The sequence below is a fragment of the Corvus brachyrhynchos genome, unplaced genomic scaffold (genome assembly GCF_000691975.1).
Source record: "Corvus brachyrhynchos isolate BGI_N302 unplaced genomic scaffold, ASM69197v1 scaffold84, whole genome shotgun sequence".
Taxonomy (NCBI): Eukaryota; Metazoa; Chordata; class Aves; order Passeriformes; family Corvidae; genus Corvus; species Corvus brachyrhynchos.
Window position 1 is genome coordinate 104,121 of NW_008237434.1, and position 22,940 is coordinate 127,060.

General features: G+C 36.9%; 1 protein-coding gene across 1 annotated transcript in view; it reads left to right on the plus strand.

The window, feature by feature from the left end:
• The window catches only part of SKAP2 (src kinase associated phosphoprotein 2), a 119,973-nt gene extending 97,409 nt beyond the window's left edge, over positions 1-22,564 (plus strand). Inside the window, exons 10-13 of the mRNA XM_017731163.1 lie at positions 4,951-5,019; positions 10,017-10,129; positions 19,637-19,738; positions 20,136-22,564. Coding sequence (XP_017586652.1) covers positions 4,951-5,019; positions 10,017-10,129; positions 19,637-19,729 — 275 coding nt within the window. The 3' untranslated portion in view covers positions 19,730-19,738; positions 20,136-22,564. The remainder of the gene's footprint in view (positions 1-4,950; positions 5,020-10,016; positions 10,130-19,636; positions 19,739-20,135) is intronic.
• Positions 22,565-22,940: the final 376 nt, after the last annotated feature.

Sequence of the window (22,940 nt, forward strand, 5' to 3'; positions counted from 1 at the left end):
GAAGTTGTGTGTAAATCTTCCAGCAATCTGCCATGTCCCAGAGGAGCTGGGGGAAAGGGACCGATCTTCAGGAATATTGAAGGATTATCAAAGTTGGAGTTTTGCTAATTGCATTTGAAGATCTCTTCATACAGAGAGATCTCTCTCATATATAATAGGTGGATGTGGAGTCTAAAAGAAGATAACAGAAATGAAAATTTCTGCCATTATAAATACACACACCAAGGCAAGTAAGCCTACTGGATTTTCTATCAAGCTACTTAGGCTAAAACCCTGTAAGAGTTTGGATGAAATGTACAGGCCTGTACAGGTGAGAATGCTGCAGAGGACCCCATCCCCAATGCTGGGGAGCACTGACCTCAGGTAAGGCAATTTGCTGGCCCTGCATAAAACAGGGCATTAATACTTATTCCTTTGACCCAGATGGTCACTAGCCCTCACCACAAATGCTAGCAGAAGGTGTCAGTTTGGCCAAATTATATAAACAATCTTGTTCTTAAATTTTGTGCATTTATTGCTGCTTCTCTGGAAATATTAAATGTTTCTCTGAACGAATACTCTTGTTTTTAAAAAAGCCAGTTCTTGCTAATTTTTTTTAAAAAATTACATAGCTGGGTTGATTTATGTTTTGTATTAGAGTAATAATCCATCTGTTATGGAGGTGGGTCAATTCATAAGGTTCAAAAGTTCTTGTTTGCATTTGTGCAGAATCATTATATGGTAGCAAAAAAGCAGTGTGGAGAAGTAATACTATTGGTGTCAACATACCATTATTTCTTTTGCTTTTTCTTGGGGAAAACAGTGTAGACCTGTGATATTCAGTGTCAGTAGAGTTCATGTACACACCTGGTTTTTTGCATGCATCTGTCCTCCTTGCCAAGTACAATAGTAAAGACACTGCGTAGTTTTTGTAATTGATTATTTAATAACCCAAGTGTTTTTGTGGGGGGTCTGTCTTACAAGACTTGTTTGTATGCTTATAACCTTCTGACACTACAGTGAGATTTCAAATGAAGAGACATGAATGCGCATTACAAGTGTGTGATTGCTTGTATCATTATGAAATAGATGAAAAATTAGTTCACTGCAGTAGTTTTTATCTGAACTGATCAAAACATCTTCCAGTGGTGTTGCTAACAATATGTGATTGGAATAATAACTTCACTTGTTGTTCTGTTCCATGCTGCAGCCGAGAGGCGTGTAAATACAAGCTGCTTATTTGCAAGAAGCTTCCAGATTTGCAATATGATTGCTATGGAAACCACACAATGAAAAGCTTATAACCATCTGTGTGGTTTTGTAGCTTTTGCTGCATAGCTTAGCTGGTTTTGTTTACTGTAATCAAAGCATTGAATAGAATATATTAACTCACAAACTGGGATTATTCAAGGTGTAAACTAGTATTGTGCAATGACAAAGTGTCAGAAACTAGAAGACAATAGAATATCAAATAATTATGGCATTAAATTAGAGACTAATGTAAAAAGATGGGTTAGGCAACATGTTAGTAGAGGAAACTGCTAAATTTATGCATATTTATCATGGAGATGGCACATTCCATGGGAGGAATGCACTGTTCAAGCCAAACTCTTACCCATTTTATACTCAAGTAGTCCAATCTATTTTCCTCTCTCTCTTTAAGAAAAAGAAATGGAAAGAAAAAACATTAATGGGTTAATGTAAAAAACCTCAGCAAGTATAGAATTCATTGTTCACTTTTTAAATTTTGTAGATGGTAGAATCATATGTGATTGGGTGATTATTTTTCTGTTTTTTCTTCAAACTGCAAATTGAATAAGTAAATTATTTTCAACAGCTTTCATGGACTAACTGAAAAAAAGCTTTAACAAGTATAGTTAGTTCCTTGTTGCATTGTCATAAGAGTTCTGTAGGTTGTTTGCTGTTATGGTGTCTTAAGTATCAGCGTAGTATGGAACATAATCTGTATCTCAGGGGTTTTTAAGATCTACAGCTCTGGAAGAGTTCACTGGTTTGATTAGTGTAGATTAGTCTCATTTTGACACAGTGAGAAGGTGGAAAAGAGTATTTTCTCACTGCAGTGATAACGATGGTGTGAAGATGATGTACAGAGGAAAAACTGGAATAGGTTATTTTAAAGGTATGCATGACTCCTTACACACAGGATCTTAAAAAAGCCAGAAGTATTTCTACTGTATTTTTTAATTTCATTTTTCATTTTTTGGCTCTATGCTATGTTGCAACACAAACTTACACATGTTGCATCAGACTGCAGCTGTAATTCCTGAGGTAATTGAGGTTGCTGTGTTTAAAGGACACCACATGCACTTAGTTACTGCTTCAGGCCATAATACTAGAAAACATGAGAAAGAACCACAGGTTCTTTTTTAATATCCTAAATCAAACCTACTACAACTGCTCCACTCTGAGCATGATTGCATTAGCAAGTAGTGTGAACCATTTGCAACAGATTCATAAAGCACAGGTTTGTGCCAAGGACCTGATGTTTGTTGTGTATTTCAGAGGAGGTTTCCTACGGAGTCACTTCAGCCTGGTACCATGGGATGAATGCCCATTAGCAGCTGGACCATGTCCAGCATGCTTCTGGACTGCCTCTTCCAGTCTAATTGTACTTGAAACTTTGTCCTTTCTGTGACAACTCTGTAATGTAAAGCAAGGTGGGATGAGTGGGGATTGTTGAGATCCAAACCAGTATGCAAATATGGACAGTTTTGCTTGAATTTGGCACCTTTTGTAATTCAAAGAGCTTTGATTCAGACATTTTCGTATCTTCAGATGTCGATCTGGTGAACTCTTGTTTCTAGGAAATAAATTTTTCAGGAGAATGCATATATTCTAAATTTTTTCCATGAAATCGCAATGAAATCTACATGTATTCAGCTGTACCTTATGAAAAAATCTCTTCAAACCTCTCCTGCTGCTTTTAAAGTTGAGATACCCTCTACTTGAGTCAGTCCTCAGTTTAAACTAGTCTGATGACCATGACAAGTGATAGAGTTAAAATCCCTAGGACATTGAATGCAACAACTGATTTAGGTCCAAACATTCAGTAACATGTAATATCACCATCTTTTTAATCAAAAAATAATATAATACAGTGTGTGTTGGATGAAGGTGGGTTTTTCTGGGAAAAGGGAGCAATTCTAGAAAATGTGACTAATGCTGGAATACTAGTGCCTGTACTCGTGTAACCATGGTAGGGAACCCACAGAATGACAGTGCCTCCTAGTGCTCTGGACAGCACAGAAGGATGCATTTTTGCCATTTATGCTCCAATTGTGAGTTCTTAAAATAAACAAATGAGCATACTTGGAAATATGTGACAAGTATTAATGCCAAGTAGGGAATACATTTGGAACATCTGAATGCAGTACATAGTTAGAGTGTTTTGTGTGTACTGCAGCTTCCAATTTCTCCTGTTCTATTGCTGGGTTTTTTTTTCCTGTTCTTTCCCCGCACCTTGGCTTAAAAAATAGTTTATATTCATCTTGACCGGATTTTTAACCGGTCAAGATTCAGAGAACAAAAAAATCTTGTTGGCTTAGTAGGGCAGAATTTCAAAGCTTTTTGTAGAGTGAATCTTATGATGTAATATTTGTAGGACTGTGTATAGAGGTTAGCAGCAATTATGCGTATGCATTTCAACAGGTCTACTCTTGTGCTTTAAACATCTGCTTTAATGTTTGCAGGAACAGTCTTGTGGATAGATTAAATTTTTACAAGGCTAAAACTCCTTTGAACTCTTGATATAAAATTCACTCTTTGTCAAAGTAAATGGGCAATTACATAAAAGTTGCACAATGAGGAACATTTTAAATGCTCTGAGTGCTTTATCTGTTGTCTGTCATTAGTAAAATATCAAAATTAGTTGCTGAAATGTGTATCTTAAAAAGAAGCTTGACTATCTGTATAAGATGTGATGAGTAGCAAAGCCAGATAGTTTAAATGTATTAAAAGTCCAGTTCTTCTTTGAGAAGTGGGTTTATCAATATACTATTTCCTCATTCAGTACAGCAGCTTTGTCACTTTTGATATACTGTAAATGCCAGGATAAATTTGTTTCTACTTCCTTATGAACCTAAAGACAGGATTCAGCTAGAAGTTTGTTCCCCTGTTTTATGTCATCAGCAGAATTGTTGACTGGGAAATGTGAGGAGCAGATCTGGTGTCCCTGTACTGAGTGGAGTGTGGATTTACTCAAGTGAGGGTCTGGACATGAGAGAGTTCCATGTCTGTACCAGACAGGGAGTATGGGAGCACATCCTTTGAAATTGCCTGTGGGGATTTCAGTGTTCCAAGCCTGCTAGCCAGAAAACATGCTTCAGAGCTGATCACTGCCAGGTTTTCTCTTTTCTTGTCTCCTAAACTTGCAGTAAGTAATTTGATAGAGTCTGGGTTGCTTAAAACCGTGGGCAGGCACAGTGGGCAGGAGCAGTGAAGGGCATGGTATCTGTAGTGGCTGTGTTCCCATTCTGCAGGTGTTGAGCTACTGTGTCTGTAGGACAGTGTTGAAGGTTCTCTGCCTTTGTTGCATACTGCTCTCTAGAACTGAGTTATTGCATGGGCTGGGGATACTTTTTCACACCTTGGTTTCCTTTCCTTTGTCCTTTTCTGGCAAGAAATGTATGCAGCAGAAGAGGACCCTCATTCTAATTGTCTCGGAATGACTGAAAATCAGCAAACTGCAGCTCTATATGACTGCATTCAGACCAGAGTGAAAAGGGAAACAGATGTTCCCAACTGAGATTTTGAAAGAAAGCTCTTGGAGTGTTTGGATGGGTGGCGGAAACCACAGAAATAACAATGTTCCAACTTCTATATAAGTGCAAAATAGTAAACAAGGCTTACAGTCTGGAAATATAGAGTATGTCTTTCAGGCTGATGTGGGCTGTAATTCCTGTCAGCTGAAGTGTCCCTTCATAATTTCACTTGCAGTTATGTGTTTTGCAGAGGAACGTCTTTCTTCAAAAGCTGAAGTGCCAAGCAAAGAGAGCCAGGAGGAAGTTGCCACTGTTTCAGGTAATTAAAACCTTTCCTCTTTATTTTGCATATGCACTTTCTTTTTACCATTATTTTCTTGTCTATTCCATTTGCTGCTTTAAAATAATGTTTTTATAGCTCTGTAAAGCTGTCTTTTTAACCTGGGTATGTGATGGCAGCAAAACTGCTTAAGCACCACTTAGGATGCATGAAAACCACTTGAGAAGGATTTATAAAGTAAGCCAATTTATACAAGGTATTCCTTCCTGAATTACTTTGTAATGACTCAATTAGCTTTCATTTCTGCACAAAGGAGATTTAGTTGCATAAATTAGCTTATCATCATTGAGGAAGTGTCACTGCTAAAGGACAGTTTATAGATACAACATGCAGTTGCTGTCAAACCTATAAGAATGTAATATAGACATCTGTGTATACTTTGTGCTTGAGCAGAACAGACTTCTGCCATTCAGAGACTAACAGGGGACAACAAGTTGCCCAAGGGACTGGCAATGTAGACGTCTCTGAAAAGGTCAACTTGACACAGGCTCTGACAATCGACCCAAAGCTCTGTCTTCTTTGATAAAAATCAGATAAACTTAAGACCACTAATTGATCTGCAGCCTGTTTAAATGTTGGCCATGCATATCTTCATTGCATATGATTACCAGAGAAAGCAAATGAATTGGGTAAGAAATGCCAGAGTCCAGTGACAGCAGCATAAAAATTGGAAAAGGACACAAATGCCCAGAAAGGCTGTGAAGGATATTGTCTCAGCTTTAGCTTGGCAAACCGCCCTGGTGCTAATTATCTCTGGGACTGGAAAAATAACTGCATACACCATGTAAAGTCACATAGCCAGACAACTTTTCTTGATAGAAAGGTATTTCCAGTTATGCTTAAAAACAATATAGTTTTGTGCTTCAAGGGCACAGACCTTTAGATAAACTATTGGTGATTTGACACAGCAAGTAGAGAAGACTCACTTCTTATCAGACCTTACACCTTTCTGAGATCTGCTGCATTGTAACTGTGACCTGCACTGACATGCAATCTGGCTCTCCTTCCCCCATCGTACATAATGCACATAATTCTTTCAGGGCTGTCAAGGAAGGGGTGGGCAAGAAGAGTTCCTTTAGGAAGTAGCTCTGCAGTGCTCTTCCTGTTGCAACATGTGGAGAGGAAACAGAGGCCTGATTTCCTGACCCATACAGGAAAGCAGGGACAGGTTGCTGTGAGGAGTCTTGGGTTGCTTTTCTTGGACAGGAAACAAGAGCCAAGCCATCAGATGCTGTTAGCATTGTGCTCTGCTAAAAACATGTGTAAAACAACATGACTCATTACAGCCTTAATATTTAGTACTCATTTAGACATTACTGTAATTACAGGAGTGTGTTGTCATAATGGAGCGTGGGGTCAATCCAATTACAAAGTTGCCGACAGTATTGGTTTTTTTCATGAATGTACCTTCCTGAAGTTCTAATTGGTCATACTTCTAAGGAATCAAAACTTTAGCATCTGCATATCTGAAAAATTTTAACTGCTATAAGAATAGCCTTATCAGTCTTACTAGTATTTGTGCAATGTCATTGAAAATACCATAGCAGTTCCCCCAGATGTCAGGTTCATTTCAAGCAATAGTTTTGTGATCTGATCTTACATAGTTCACTATTTAACACTGGAAATTTGTTTGACTTTTAGGGCTGAGCTGACATGAGTATTTCTGATAGGCATCACATCATAAATAACTGACATGACTTGAGAATATTTTATGATTTTCCATACAAACAGCGCATACATTCTTAAGTTTAATTTATTACCTAGCTTTACTAAACCTGAACTCACAGAAAATATTCTGCAAATTGTCTGTGAGCTCAAGCTGATTAGTGCAAAAATTTTTGGGTTTTTTCCTACTCTTTTCTTGCCCTGACATATTTCTACTTCAATTAACTTTCAGACTTGAGTTCTTTTTATTCTGTTGTTCTTAATGCTAACTCTTGCTGCTAAAAAACTTTACATTAAATTGCTAGTGACCTAGTAATTTAAAAATACCAAAGCATTGAAGAGTTTCAGTTATATAATATGGCTTGCTGGGTCTTTTTTGTTATGACTGTCTACCCATTTTCATTTCCACAATCACTATTTCAATAAGTGTCATGTTTTCTGCCTTATCAGTGTAAATATGTTGATTTTAGGGTAACTAAGGAACAGTAGGAGAAGGAAAGTGAGAAAGATTTAACCAAACATCTTGGAATAGATTAGAATTTGAGTCCAAATAAATACACTACAGTTGTTTTGCCCTTATTTTTTAACTTTTCTGCCCTGTGGGATAAAGGGCAAGTAAGTAACAGGCATTTTTTGAAGTTTAGGGCATCATCAGAACTAAAAAATAACTGTGTTCTTTCACAGGGTTTCTCAAACTGAAGGGGACCAAAGTAAGAATGAGTGGGCTTGTGTTTCGCAGCCTTTTTTTTTAATTCTGTGCCTGTGTTTGTAAGCACTATGAATAATTTTATGAAGCGTTTTTCACTTCATACATATAAAGTCTGAAGTTACATTTAAAATTGTCTTTTATGTGTATGTAGTTGCCCTTACAGAATTTGGAGAAACTTGTGCTGGAGGGCATGAGAGGGGATTTTGAATTTGAAATTAATGTTTCTTGGAAGACCAGCATAGTTGTCCATAAACTTACGCTGCCAATTTCTTTCCCTGTTTTTTGTTTCTGTGCTCCAATATACCAATATATTGGTATATATTTTTCTGAAAAATGTGAACCTATCTTAAAAAAGAACCCTATCTTATGTTGAATTCACAAATGACAGCACAGAGCCATGGTTAGTCTTTGGTCAGTATCTTCACTGTTGCAATAAGCTTATTTTAAAATGCATCTTTTCCAGTGTGTTCACATTATTAGTTGGGTTGCTTTCCACTTTAAGACTTAATTAAATGCTCACGATGAACATAAAAGGAGAGACATGTCTCACCCGCTGTTGGGTCTCTTCTGTTGCAACTTACTTTAGTGTTAACAGGAGTTACTTCAGGCACATAAAGGTAAGAGCAGAACTCAAAGTGGTAAAGGTCAGTGTGAAAAGTCATGATTTCTTTCAGTGATGTTCTAAAGAAGTAAAAGTCCTGATTAATGTATTTTAAATGAGATCAATAAGCCAACTGATGAAAGATTTGAGAGGTGGGACATACCAAAATAGTTCTTTTGTTTTTTTGCTCATGTGGACTTACATTATCTTTTATGACTCAGAGTTGTGAACTGTGATCAGTACAGTAAAACATGACCGAGGAGAGATTCTGATTTAATATTTATTTCAAATTAATTTCATTCTAACCTGTGTTACTGTTTATTGTCTAATGCTGAATTGGTGAATAATGAGGTCAAAACAGGAAGGGCCAAAATTTGGAGGTGCAACAATTCAAACTGATTATGCCTTCATGTTGAAATGATTATGTCTGTGCATTTTTAAATAACCAAATCTCTTATTTCTGAATGATATGTGAGCGTTCATATGGGTATCAATTGTTGCTTTTGGGGTGAGGACAGAAGAATTTGGGCCCTGGCAGCCAGAACGCCCCCTAGTGCTGCGCAGCAAGTTGTAGCTCCTAATCAGCAGTTTATGGAAAATTAAATGGTGGGTGACTGGCATAGCAGCTTTGAATTCAAGATTGTGAATATTTAGCCTTATGACAGTATTGCCACCCAAACAAGATAGCACAGAACACAGACTGAATTGAAGATAGAGAAAACAAGCTCTTCTTGCTCATACAGAGAATATTAAAATTCAAATCTAAGTATTTGCCGAAATAGAGAAGAACACAGGTTGAATACTGCTATTTTTTTATAGTGTGATGCTTTCTACCTCTTGATACTTGATATTTTAGCAGGATTTTTTTGGTAATAAAATGAACCAATCATGGTTAAATTGTAAACTATAAATGATGGTGTAGAGTGCTAATGACATGCAAATGTAACTGGTGTATGTTGGAATAACCAGCAAGCCTGCAGTTCAAGAATCATATAACAAAACTAAGATGACAGCCTTGATCCAGCCAGTTCAGTGATATTTATGTTATCAGAATTAGAAGATAGCTTTCCAGTGATGTAAATTATTAGTACATATACATTCTGTCTGGTTAGTGTATACATAATGTAACCGGTCATCTTAGTGGTATTGCTTACATTCTTTTTGCATTAACTCATCACACTCCATTCTCATGGAATTAAAAACAGGAAATAGTTTGCAGTGCAACAGAAGCACCCAGTGTATTTAACTGTGTGTGAGCGCTGTGTTTCAATAGATGTACTCTGTATTGTAAATGTATGACAAAGCATTTATTACTGTGTTATTGCCATATTACAGAGCAAAGAGTGCTAAATAATCAATCAGTTAATGGCCTGTATGGCAGCTTGAACACAGCACATCCATTGTGCTTATGCTGTTAGAAGGATGAGTTTATGACTGTAGTGTAGTTGCACGTTTAGCCAGAGCTTAATGTCCTAAACTGGAGCTGACACAAATATTTTTGAAATGCAGCTTCAGCAACAGTTTCCAAATTCTCCGATATTTCAGAAGGAAGAATCAAGGATTATCTCAAAGGTTCTCAGAGAAGCTATTTAATTTTGTTGGAACAGGAGAGGGAGGGGGAGTGTATCACAAAATACTTTAGCTTCCTTTTACTGATCATTATTAATTATATTCTAGCAGTTTTATCAGTTTCAAGTTGGGATACATATATGGCTTGCTAGAAATATACTAGTAGAGGAAAACTAGCTGCTTTAAGTTGCAGCTGAAAAATGCTTTGAAAACCTGTAGCTACATGTCTCTCAGTGATGCAACTTGCCAGTGAAGGGCTTGCACAGTAAACTTAATTTTCACTTGCTTTCATGGCAGGAAGGGGCCGTTTCTAAAAAGAGGAATAAGAAATGTGTGCTAATAAATTGCTTTGTTCTCTCTGGAGATTTAAAGAGTAACTTTAGTTATCCTCAATCTCGATTGTTTTGTAATTAGATGCTGTTTTCTTTGCAGATAGCGAAAATACCGATTATGCCAATTTCTATCAAGGTTTGTGGGACTGCACAGGAGATGAAACCGATGAGTTGACGTTTAAACGTGGTGACGTTATCTACATTATCAGCAAGGTATGAGACACTACTGGGGCTACATGGCTGTAAAAAGAAAGCCATGGCAGAAGGGTACATTCCCACAGTTCTATAGGGGGAAATTGGCACTCCCTTTCAGATCCTTTGTTTGCAATCAGATATTCACTGCAATTAATTATTTTGTCAAATGAACTATAATCTCAATTAAAACATAGCCATATAACAGGAATTAACTTTAAAGCATGTTTATTTCCTTGTTAAATCTTGGCTACCATTTGTTAACTGACTTAACAGGAGACAATGTGCTTTCTGCTTGTAGAAGTTAACCTTGTAGAATTTTAAGTTATCTTGTATGTTATGTTTTTTGTTTCCTGTTTTATATTCCTGACTGCTGATTCGGACTTTTTTGGGATCTTGCTACAGAAGATGGTTTGTTTTTTTGAACTATGCTTTCATCTTCGTATGTATATTGGTACTATTCTGACAGCTCAGATTCCGAATTTGTTTGCTCTGACAGATTTGGGCATTTTTTACTACTTTTCTGTTTGCAAAGTAAATGAGAAATGTAATTCCTTTCATCTGAATTGGCACTAAGCAGAAGAAGTATGAAGTTTTACTCTATATTAATGTTGGTGAATTTTCAGATTTTCCCTTAAGCTCCCCAACAAAACCAAAACATCTGTTAAAATATATATGTCATGGTCCATTGAAGTCTACTTCTGAACAATTAATCAAGGGAAATTTCTATTTTCCCCACATATTAGAAAAAAAAGCAGAGCTTTTAAAGTTCTCATTGAAAACACCCTACGTTTTAAAATATGTGTAGAATATATATCTAATTGCTGTTCAGTGTAATTAGTACAAAAAATACTGTAGGTCACTGAAATACAGGTGCAGGGCATGAAAGCTAAAGGTATCTGTTTGTCTCAGTTTCAAAATCTTAAGTTTTGTCACAATTGCTTTAAACCATCTGTGATACCTTTATATTCTGGATAATAAATGTAACAGCTTCTGTTTTAAATAAATTTAAGATTTATGGATAGAAGGATAGTCCTATATAAAAATATAGAAGATGTATTACTAATATTAATTTGACCATGTATGTCTTTTGAGGTATTTCATTGTCACTTAAACTAATAACCGAATTGCATTACTAAAGGCTGAATAAGGCTTGTGGATTGGGCAAACTTTCAAGAAGTTATTCAGCGCTGAAGAATTGTACTAATTTAAAATAACCACCTCTTCCCCCTCTCACTCCCCCCATAAGCCCATGAGCGAATGGATTCCACTGTGCGAGTTTGGCCTCTTTGGGGGTTGTGCTCTTTGGGTACATTATGGGGACAATAAAATCTTAATCTCCAGCTTGTAGGTGAAAAAAATTGCTTGCTACTCCTTCCCCAAAAGAGTGAGAAATTTCATTTAAAAAATGGAGCAAAATAGAAAAACAGTAGCTTAAGCTGTCCTCTGTATATCAACTGTCCTGTTGCCATGCCGTGATTAATCCGTAATCGGTCCTTGAAACAGGCTTGCTGCTGCTCCAGATATATAGAGCCTCTCTCTATGGGAATGATTTCTACTCCAAAACACAGCCCAGAAAAGCCAGCCCTGTTTCACTTAAAGATTGGTACAGCTTTTTCAGAAAAATGAGTGTTGGCCCCTACTGTCAGCTTGGAATTTAGGGTCCTTGGAGGGGAAAGTGCTAGAGAATTATCTATCTTAACCCTCCACTTGATTCAGTTTCAAGGTCTAATCATTTATGAGCTCTTTGTCCGGTAAGTGAAAATATAACCAAAGCAAAAGTGAGCCTAACCATCCCGAAGTGGGTCAAGACTTTCCTTCTAAAATATTTCCTGATCCGCTACATTAATACTTGGATTTTGTGGCAGGAATCCGAGGCAATTTTTTTATTTTTTCACACCATCTAGTGGTCGAAAATGAGAGATGCAGGTACTGACAGGGGGGCGATGTGTATGCATCTAAAATGGTGTCATAAATTCAGCTTCAGCTGAACCTAGCTGTGGCTTTATTGCCTTTCTATCATATGTCAGCCAGGAACATTACTCTTGAAAATCACATTTTGCTGATAAGGAAGTAAGTATGGGTATAGCAGTGTTATAGTAGGAAGGGTGAAGCATTAACAAAATATCGAGCATATTTGTGCAACATGTAATAGTTCTTTGTTTTACAGTGAAATATAAATGGTATAGCCTGCTCTGATGAACGTGATAAGATAGATATTCATCTCTCCCAGCAATAGTTATGCCAAAGCAATATATGTTTACCAGCTTTTCTCATACCTGTATAGAAATTAGGGGGAAAGCAATTATTTGTTTCCAAGAAATGAGATCATTTGTACAAGTAATTTTGAACCAGTTTAGCAAATTCAGGCATTTATAGAATTTAAATAAAGCAAGAGGAGCAGTATGTTACATGTAAGTTTCTAGGTAAATGTCTCTTAGACAAATGAGCATGGTTTCAGTTTGGCAGTGTTTACTTCCTAAAATAGCTAAGTATTTTGCAAAGACAAATCTCCAGAATTTGCTTTAAAATGAGCATCAAAACGCAGTGTTACTGCAATGAGCATGAGCACATACTCTGACAACAGAGATACCTATGCCTGACTAGTGCAGTTACTGTAGAAAAGCATGTTTTTCTTGTTTTAAAGGTGTATTCAAAAACTATTTAAGCTATTTCCTGAATATTTATGTCAGTTGTGGCTTTTGTGTGGCAGCAGTCCTGTGGGCTTTTACAAAAGACCCCAAAAACCTCACAACTTTTTTCTAGGTTTTTCTACCTAGTTTTCCTCAAAAGTTGAGTTTTTAATCTGAGCAGAATTAACAAAACTATCACAATAGTACTTGTTAACTTTATTTAAAAACATAGTTAACATTTCAGATTAATTGATCAATGTATCTGTACAGATATACTATTACTATTATTTTAATTTATAATATTCTTGAATATTCAAGTGGCTTTTATCACTTATGCTATGAATGATGTGAACTTTCAGAAAACTATATACCCTTATTCCATTATGCAATAAAAAAATATAGCTGTACTGATAAAGAGACTTGTTAATAACATTTCTTAGTTAATACTGACTGTTAGAAACTCAATACTTTGGAGTCCTGTTTTCTAAAAGGATGATTGCTCTTAACTCCTGCTCATTTATGGGCTTGCCTTTGCTTTCAAGACCATGTGATAAATGGGAAAACAGACCACAGTATAGCAATCATTTTTATAAAGCTTCCATAGCTCTACTCAAGAAATCAATTTCCAGAAACAAAGATAACTGTGGATGGAGGTAGTTCTATTTTTCTTTTCCTAAGTTTTGTGTGCACAATTTATGCAAGTGCAACACTTGCAGTACTTGTTTGTTTGCTTTAGGTGTATGTTTTGTGTTATGAAGTTCCATAGTTTCATCAGCCAAATGCAAGTAATAGTGAAAATTTACCTCAATATGTTAGTAGGCACCTGCATAGTAGAATTACTGACATTTCTTAACATTAAACTAATTTAATACACTTCCTATTTATATTTGTATTAAAAGAGCAAATAATACTTCAAAATCAGAAATCATATCCTTAACTGGAATTCTCCTTAATTCATATTATTTCCTTGCACGCCAGTGCTGCTCACTCTGGTATTTATGATCATGGAAATCTCATCTATGACAACCTTTTGCTCTAGAATTTTTCATGAAAGTAGAGTGTTAACTTGGTGCTTAGATTATCCTATATTTAGAGAGGTTTTTAGACAGTAGGTTTCAAGTGTGGCAGATTTTTGTTCTTTCAATACAGTAAATGTTAAAATGCTCACATCTCAACCTGTATTTTTTGCCTAGTAAAAAGACAAAGAATCTCCACAGCTCATATTACTGCTTATGAAATAAAGTGCAACTTAACAATGCAGCTGTTTCAGAATCACCGTGAACATTTTGTCCACTATCTGTATAATCTTAATAAAATGTATTTATTTGGTATTTTTTCCAGAAGATATGAAAGACATACTAAAATCCTGAGTGTTTTATTTTGTCAGATTGTTTTTTGGCTGATCATACTGAGATCCGTAACTGCTATTCCATGGCCATACTGCCTGTGGCTCCCCTAGCAAATAGGGAGTACCAGTAGGAGCGGATTTGCAGAGTGGAACACTTAGTGCTTGAGGCCCCGGTGTCCACACCATGCTTTCTCAAAGCTGTTTGATGTCCAAAGAGGTCTAGCCTGGTTTTGTGGAATGAGAACACATTAATGGTTGGAGCATGCTCAAGTGCATCTTTCATTTTAGCTTCATCTGAAAAAAATGTAGTGTGTGTGCTCTGAGACTGATGCTCTGCAAAGGGAGCCAGTGGGGGGAAGGTGGGAGCTTTGGGAGGTTCACTTCTGATGCTTCTGATCAAAACAGAAATGCAATGCTAAGTTGTACATTACCCATTTCCTGGCTTGTTTATTCTTTATGGGTGGGGCTGGGAGAACAATAAGTACATGTCTAAACAAAATAGTGAAGGCCTTTAAACAGAGGGTTGGTTAGAACTAATACAAAGCAACTGTAGCTCTGTTGGTTTGCATACTGATAGTATGTAAGCCTTTACCTACCAGATCAGAAAAAAAATTGGCCATGTGTCATCTAATGGAAAATAAAATGGCCTTTCTATTGTTCCAAGGCATTTTCTGGGGACAGTTTTGGTTCAGAATTCAGTCTGCTTACTGTGATTTATATTGGAAGTCTTTAATTGCTGTATATTTTCTCTCATGTCATCGCGAGAAATAAAACCTAATAACGCAATCATACAATAAATCTGGTGCTTATATTTTTAAAGATGACCATTTTATTGCTGTCTTAAAACAACTCTACTACCTGTGAAGAAGTCTCATTCAGTTATTTAGGACATTTGTCATTCTCTGCTTTTAGAGAAAATGCTCTTCTGTGCCAAAACTGCTCCCTAGTTGATAGTGTATCATTCAACAATTACACCAAAGGAAGTTCTAAAACTTTTTAGCTAGTATGAATCTCCTGGATGAATTGGAGATGTTTTAAAATATTATCGTGCTAAAATTGCACCCTAGGATATTCTTTGAAAAAAATTTATTCCTGCTTCTGACACATTTAGCTTGATAGTAGAGGTTACTTATTTTAACCCCAAACAAGGCTATAGATATGTTTTGCTTCTCAATTTTAAAGTTTGCAGGTATTCAGCTCATAAGTTAGTATTACTCACAGTGCCACTAGAAGAAAGAAGGAGAAAAATCTTGAATTCACATACTTCAGTTGTATTTTTAAAAATACCACTCCATTTTTTCTTCAAGGCATTGAAACACAATGATAATTTTCAGCAACTTCTTTTTAACACCAAACAAATAAAAAAACCCACACCACAAACACAAATAACCATACCATATGTATTCAACTATGGAGACTAATTGTACAAGAACTAGATGTTCTCAACTTTTGCTGAAGTCAGTAGAAGTTTACATGGTGCAAAGCATCTGGAGAATCTCATTTAGGCAGAGGAACTTTTGCTACCTTTAGAAAAATTTGCTTTGGAAATCCTCAAGTATAAACATTTTCTCTTTTTGTATGTCAAAATATCAAAATTCTCTTCTGTAGAGGACTAAAATCTTGGATTTAAATGGTATCGGTAGAAAACAGGGAGTGTATTGCTAACTATTGCATTTTCCCCAAGTACAAAAGGTTTTATGATCAGGGTCTCATGAAGTCATGGGTACATAGACATCAGTGCAGTGAAATTGGTGGGATGGGGACAAGGAGAAGCATTTGCTCGCAGCGTGTTCAGTTGAGAGCATTTAAGGAACATGTAAACCCTGATGGGATTTTTACCCCCTGCTATCTAGCATGCTGTACAGAGAGTGTTTTACCAGCATATTAAATGTTAAGTCATAACCTGTTCTTTGCTGCCCTGTGAAATTACTTCACTTTGGTTAATAAATTCTGCTGGGGAAAAAAAATAATCCACTCCATGGCAGTGGAAATGCAGAAGTAGCTTAGAAAGCATTTGGTCATTTGTTAAGGTTGTTGTTTCATATTATTTGGCATAGTACATTCCATTGCCCTGGTGCTTGTCTTCCGGTGGTGGGAAGGGTAGTGGTGGCCCCCTCCTCCCCCCGGCCCTGCTAACATTGCCTGGTATGGCAAATGTGCTCCCCGTCACATGGCAGAGCATGGCCGCACACTTGTGCATTCTCCTCATTGCAGGCGGCTGGATCTGGCCCTGCCCCCCTCTCCTATCCCTCTGTTTGCCTTGGAGCAATTCATTTTGCAGTTATTGAATTTCTTTGGAGAGTTATTTTCATACAGCGGAGCATCACAGCACCTCTGGATCTTGATAGCGTTTCTACATAAGGAGAAAGAAGCTTTGTGTTAGTAATTACCTAACATTGTCAGGAGCTGACTGCAGGCCTCTTTCTAGTGATAACAGAATAACCACATAATGTAGCTTTATAGCACATGATTAATAGAAAATAATTACACATCCTACAAAGGGATGCAATATTTCTTATAAATTGACTACAATGGTTTCCTGTAGATTAAAGGACTCTTCATTATTTTATCAGTCCTTCTGAAGTATAGTCGCTTGCCTATGTTAGCAGTGATATTAAGAGCTGAATGCAGTGAGGGATACCAGATGGTAAACCCAGTGGTACCTGAGATCTGAAGCTGATGCTTGCAAAAGCACAGTGCTTCCCAACTTTTTTATTCGTATAAAACTTCTAACTGTATTCATATCCTTCTGCATATTAATCATTATTTCCCACAAATGTGGACTGTAGGCTTTTATTCTACACATCTTAAGCAGCAGTAATAGACATATGGACCTCACAACAGCAGTGTATTAATGAAATTATATTGCTGCGAAGGAGTTTATAATTGATAACATTGATAGAGACAATACATCAATTTGGATTTTATGTCTGACTTCAAGAGAAGACTAGGGGGGCTGCTTATCTGCCTCACTAGTTAAGCACTCTTTCATGGTACTGAGGATAGGAAGGAGGGGTTAGGAGTTAAAAGAGAAATGTCTGTACTTTAATCAGTTTAAAAGGGAGTGCTATCTAATTATTCTAAAACCAGAGATTAAGGTTTTATGTTCCTGGTAACCAGGTATCTGCATTATATTTTTGTTCAGACTTCTACAGACTGCAGATAGTTTAATTGGGATTCATGTTGCTCTTGAGACCCATACAAAGAATAGTAATGTAAAGTAAAAGCTTCTGTGTTGCAATATTGTCTGTATGGTATAATGGTTGCAGTGAATCCTTAAATTAGTTTACTAGTCTGTTACATCAACATTGATTTCATCTTCTCACTTAGCTTCATGGCAGAGCAGTAAGTGGTGTATTAGTAAGTAGTAAAACCCAGAAAGTTTTCAAAACAGCAGCATGCTTTTAATTTTAATTTGAGCTATCTGAATTATTTCTTTAAAAACAATTGTTTCTAAGTCCATGTAGTGTTGCTAAGTGGAACATTTTCAATGGATAATGTAATCCACAGGCTTTTTCTGTGCCATTTGTCATATGCAGTTTAATGACTGCTTAACTGAGCCACTTCCCTCATTTCATGTATTGTTTGTTTTTTTGGCTGATGTCTAGCAAAACTTGCTTAATCACTCTTGTCAGTCACTGTGCGAATTCCATGTAGCAGCTTAAAATCTTTTGTTGCTTTCTCTTGGAGAGATTTATTGCTGAGATTCCAGTAGTATACGTGAGTGCTGCTCCTTTCAGCAATTTCCCACTTCAGTCTTGAAATCCAGTTTGTATATTTAAACAGTGTATTGTGAGACAGAGGATAGATTTTTAAACAGGCTGATCTGGAAGATTATAAACCTCAGTGTCAGGGTATTGTTTCGCCTTTAAGGATTTGGGGTGTAATGTGAAGCCCCATGGGAAAGGTTATTAACTTCTGTGGAGAGCAGTGTGCACTGAAGATCGGGTTCAGATACCCCTAGACTTTCAAGACCAAACCCATCCCCAGCAGTCTGCTTTGGAGTAGAAGGGGGAAGAAGGTGGAATTATTTTTGCCGCTTTCTTGTTCGCATGTTCACATAATAAATGAAGTTTTTCCTGCTGTTTTTTAAGTGGATTTCCTTTAAATCACACTTACTGCCGTATTTCATGCATAGTAGGATAGAATCTTTTAAATCACCAATTCACTGTTAAGAGAAGGAAGAAAATGTTTAATTGAAGGTTAGTGTTCACCCTTCCACAATTAGAAAATATAAAACTGTGTGTGTGCCTGCATGCAAGCATTAAAAAAAAAAAAAAAAAAAGGCGAAAGGCAAAGAAAAAAGAAAAAAAGCCCATATGAAAGCGGGCCATCGTAGTTAAGCACAGAGAGAGCCGAGTACACTAAGCACCTCATAGGACCCCAGAGAACTCTTGACCAGGCAAAATATGCCAGCAGCAAATCATTATAGCTCGGGCTTTAATGAAACTCCATTAACCCTTAAGCTCCATTTGGCTATTTATAACCAAAAAACTTTACCTACAGTTCAAAATAGTAGCTTCATCTCAGTAGGACCAGTAATTCAAAATCCTAGAGCTTTTTGCTCTTCTCATCAGAAGAGCAGTGTCGCAGGAAGCAGATGTTGCTTATCAGCAATACTATGTATTTTGTATTTTGCATATTTGTTCCAAAGTAATTTCTATCTTACTAATCATTCAGTTTTGAGTAGGGTCTCTGTTTTAATACTTCATTTGTAACTCAATATATGTGTGTGTGCAATTCCAGCTGTTAAAATTTATTGAACCATTTTTTAGGATTGATCTTAAAATATTTATCTCATAGGAAAAAAATAAATTATATACCACAATATGCAGTAAATACATATCATTATTACATTATTTTATTTTCACAATAATTATATACCACAATACCACAATATTCTGACTTGGTACTGCTTTTGGAAGAGATTATTTCTTTAAACTATTATAATTCATTTTGTTTCATATTTATCTCACTAAGCCTAAACATATTTGAAACAGGAGTGCATTAGTCATCTGTCAGCAATATGAGATCTGCTGTAGAATTTTCTGCAAGCATAGAGCAATAGTAGACTTTGTCCATAGAAAGATATTATGTATTAGATATATAGTGTTCCCTTCACATTTGAGTGAAGTAGTTTTTAAAATAAGTTGATGGTAAGTTTCTTAGAGTTTAGCTTGTGATACTAAAAGAATCCCTGTGGATTGTTATATGTCAACGTTTTGCTATGAGATTTTAATTACAAAGATAAGGTTTTTGTGTTTGTGATGAATAGAGGATAAGGAGGTCGGCTATTTTTAGTAGGTGTTAGAGAAGCATGGCCATAATTAAGAAATTTTCTTGAGTATGCCTGGCCTTTTCAAAATTTAGCTTCTGCCTTTGCCTAACTGCATGTGAATGCCTATAACAAAAAGATAAAATGTTTTAATTTTCAGTTGAAATTATTATAACTGTATATAAGAGAAAGCATCCATAAGGAGTTGCATACAAAACTCTATTGCATTTATATCAGACTAAAGGTTAATACTGCCTATTGTTTTCAATTAGGAGTACAATAGATTTGGCTGGTGGGTAGGAGAAATGAAGGGAACCATTGGCCTGGTGCCTAAAGCCTACATAATGGAGATGTATGATATTTGAGAGGCCTGGGTAAGTACATTTTAATCCAATCTTCTGTAATGGCTTATATGTTCCCTTGTTCTCTGTTTCATAAGTATGTCTTTCCTGGAACCTTTGTAGAAGTCCTGTTAAAATAAAGATTATGGCAAAATATATTGAAGGTTCAATTAAAGTACCTTTTTTCCTGGGATTCTATATGAAATATTAGACCACAGGGTACAAAAGACGATATATTTAATAACTGTTCCTTTTCCAGATTAAAAATAAAATTGGTGTTGTTTCTATTTAGTTTTGTTACTTTAGTAATATGTCTATATCCGTCTGTGCAGAAGACTGTGGAAGGGGATAGATATTTGGACTGGGTTTGAATGCATGTTTGAGGTTTTTTGGTTAATGATGAACTTTCAACTTCCCTCTCCCTAATCAGGAGAAATCTGCACTTGAAATGAAGAGTGGTGTGCAGCTGCAGTTTACAGACCCAGCCTCTGGAAGAAGATTCTGCTGTACATGTTTTGTGGTTTCAGCCAATGTAGTCAGATCCTCGCCTTGCGTATATTAAACATTATAAGCTGTAACTGATCATAACTTTACGGAAATGTTCTTCTTAGCCACTTTTTATAGAATTGTAATGCTAGGAAATTAAATAGATGGTAATTAACATATGGGGCACAAGCAGCCATACAGTGCCTGTTGCTCTTTTTCTAACATATTAGCAGCACTCTGTATAGCTGTAGGTTTATGTTCTTTCAGGGAATTTTTCCATCTTTTCCTGTTTTGCAGATTCAGAAAAATTAAGCAGAGCTTCGAGGGTAAACTGCTACTCAATTCATGCATACATTAACCTTTTAATGCTCACTGTACATCTTGTGCAGTTTCATCAGAAAGTTGAGGGAAATTTATGTATAATATTTCATGTCTTCAAGGTATTCTGTTTCCAAATGTTTTTAAGTTATGCTTTAGCCAGTGATTTATTTTTCTCATATATTTAGTATTGTATTGTTAATTACTATTTTGTTGACACACAATGAAGACTTGATTCTTTTGCTGGTGTAATAAATTGGCCTGTGTGGTAATACTGCCCTGATACCATTCTGACTTGGACATCGTAATTCTATGAAAGTTTGTGAAAATATATTAACCCCCACAATTTTTGCTAAGTCAACATGAGCTAAATTGCAGGTAAAAATATTTTTCTCCATGGTAGTGTGAAATATTTTATCTGTACCTTACAGATACTTTTGCAGAGTCAAATCTGGATACCTTGCTGGTATGTGGAATTCTGATACAGGCTGTGCAATGGAGATCTTCACCCTATGTAGATGAGCAACAGCTACCTGCATTGCATTCTTGTGTAAAAGCCAGAACTTTGTGTCTAAAAATATTGGTTGAAACATAAAAGAGTACACTAAAATACTACCACTTGTGGACAAGTGGTTGGGCAAGTCTGAGTTAATACTTTACATGCTCTTCTTTTGGAGATGTGCTTTACCATTAGCATGCAAGATGAACTTTTTTGGATCCTCCCAGACAGTTGATTTGTGAGACCCTTAATCTGCCAACAAGGCAGGTCAGGCCAGTCTGTGAGTTGCTGAGCCTATGCAGGTCCCTGTGTAGTTGTTTGTGCTGTTTATGCTTCAGGCGGACCCTGGGAACACTCTGGGTTAAAAGGAAACATTCGTCTGAACTAGGAATTTGGATCCTTTCAGTAAACTAAGATGCTGTGCTCTATGTTAGCTAGTGTATGGTACTTGCTGGTACACTGAATGCTAATAGGCGTCAAACGGGATGGAGTTTTGTTGTAATTTTTTAAAGAGATAGTCATTGGAATTGATTCTGTGCGTTATCAGCCAAGCATTAAAATGATAGATTATAGTCTTCAGATCTTTCACTACTTTAATTTGTCAAGCGTACTGGTGGATTGTGTACAGAATGTGAAGCGTTAATAGCGGGGCTGGAAACGCTCCTTCTCCCTTGTTAACATGGCAGCGCCATAAATCTGCCCACCAGAGTGGCATTTTATTAATTACAGAATTCCGAATCCCACCACCACCACCAAGTACTTTTTAGGGAATAAACCCTCCCCCACGTCCTGAGACGCGGTGCCGTGGCTCGGCGCTCGCTGTGGGCCCGGCCCGCTGCGGGGTGCGGGGTGCGGGGCGGCCCCGGCCCGGCCCTTGCGCTGCGCGGCCGCGGCGCTGGGTGGCAGCAGCTTTTCGTGGGACGGGCGGAGGCGGATCGCGGTCTCGTCTCTGGCCCCTTCCCCCTCCGCGCTGTCCCGCGCCGTTTCTGCCGATTTTCCAGGAGAGGGAGTCCTTACCCAAGCGATGAGGGGCAGGGCTGCTCGGCGCGGCCTCTCCTGGGTGGTGACAGCCAGAGAAATCAAGTAGCTTTTGTCTGTAGTTCTTTTTTAGGGCTTCCCCCTTCGTAGTACTTACTGCCAGCGGAGAGTAAATAAACTGCCTTAAATTCAAAACGTAAAAGATGTCCTGAAACTCACTGTAAATATGTCAGAATAAACCAGCAACGGACCATGGATGAATGGTTTACTTTATATCTGTGCAAATACCATAACCTTTTTTGGCTAAGAAAATCTCAGTTAATACAACTTAAACAAAACTCGGGTAGAAGATGCTAATCGCTTCATTTTCTTTGTTCACTTGGATTGTGCTTGCCTGTCTGTGAACAGCAAGAGAGCAAATTTTTAAAAGGTGATTGTAACTCTCACATTGTACAGCGTTTTACTTGATTATTTGCTGTGTTCTGGATTTGTATGGTACTGCCATTAGATCTTATAATAATGTTCTACTCTGCAAATTTTTAAGGTTCAAATAAAGTTTAATTGTTTGCAAACTGTTATGATGCTAATAATTCAACGGCCTGCTGTGTTACTAATGAAATTACTTTGTTATGATTAATTTGGAAAATAGTGTGTTGATTGTAGTAATTAAGCACAACAAGGTGAAGTAAATGATTCTAATGCCATCTGGCCTCCAGACTGAATGAAGAAATGAAATGGGGCTGTCATTTGAATTTATTCAGAGAAGTAAGGGTAATACAAATGCTTTTTATAGCAGAGGCACCCGGATATAATCATGCCACTCTGTAGTATCGTTTCATGTACTTCTGTATACGGATAACTGGTTCACATATTTTTCCAGCATCTCGTTAGGATATACCTCTTTGTGCATACTGCTGCTAATTACATGTACTGATGGCAGCGTATGCACGAGTT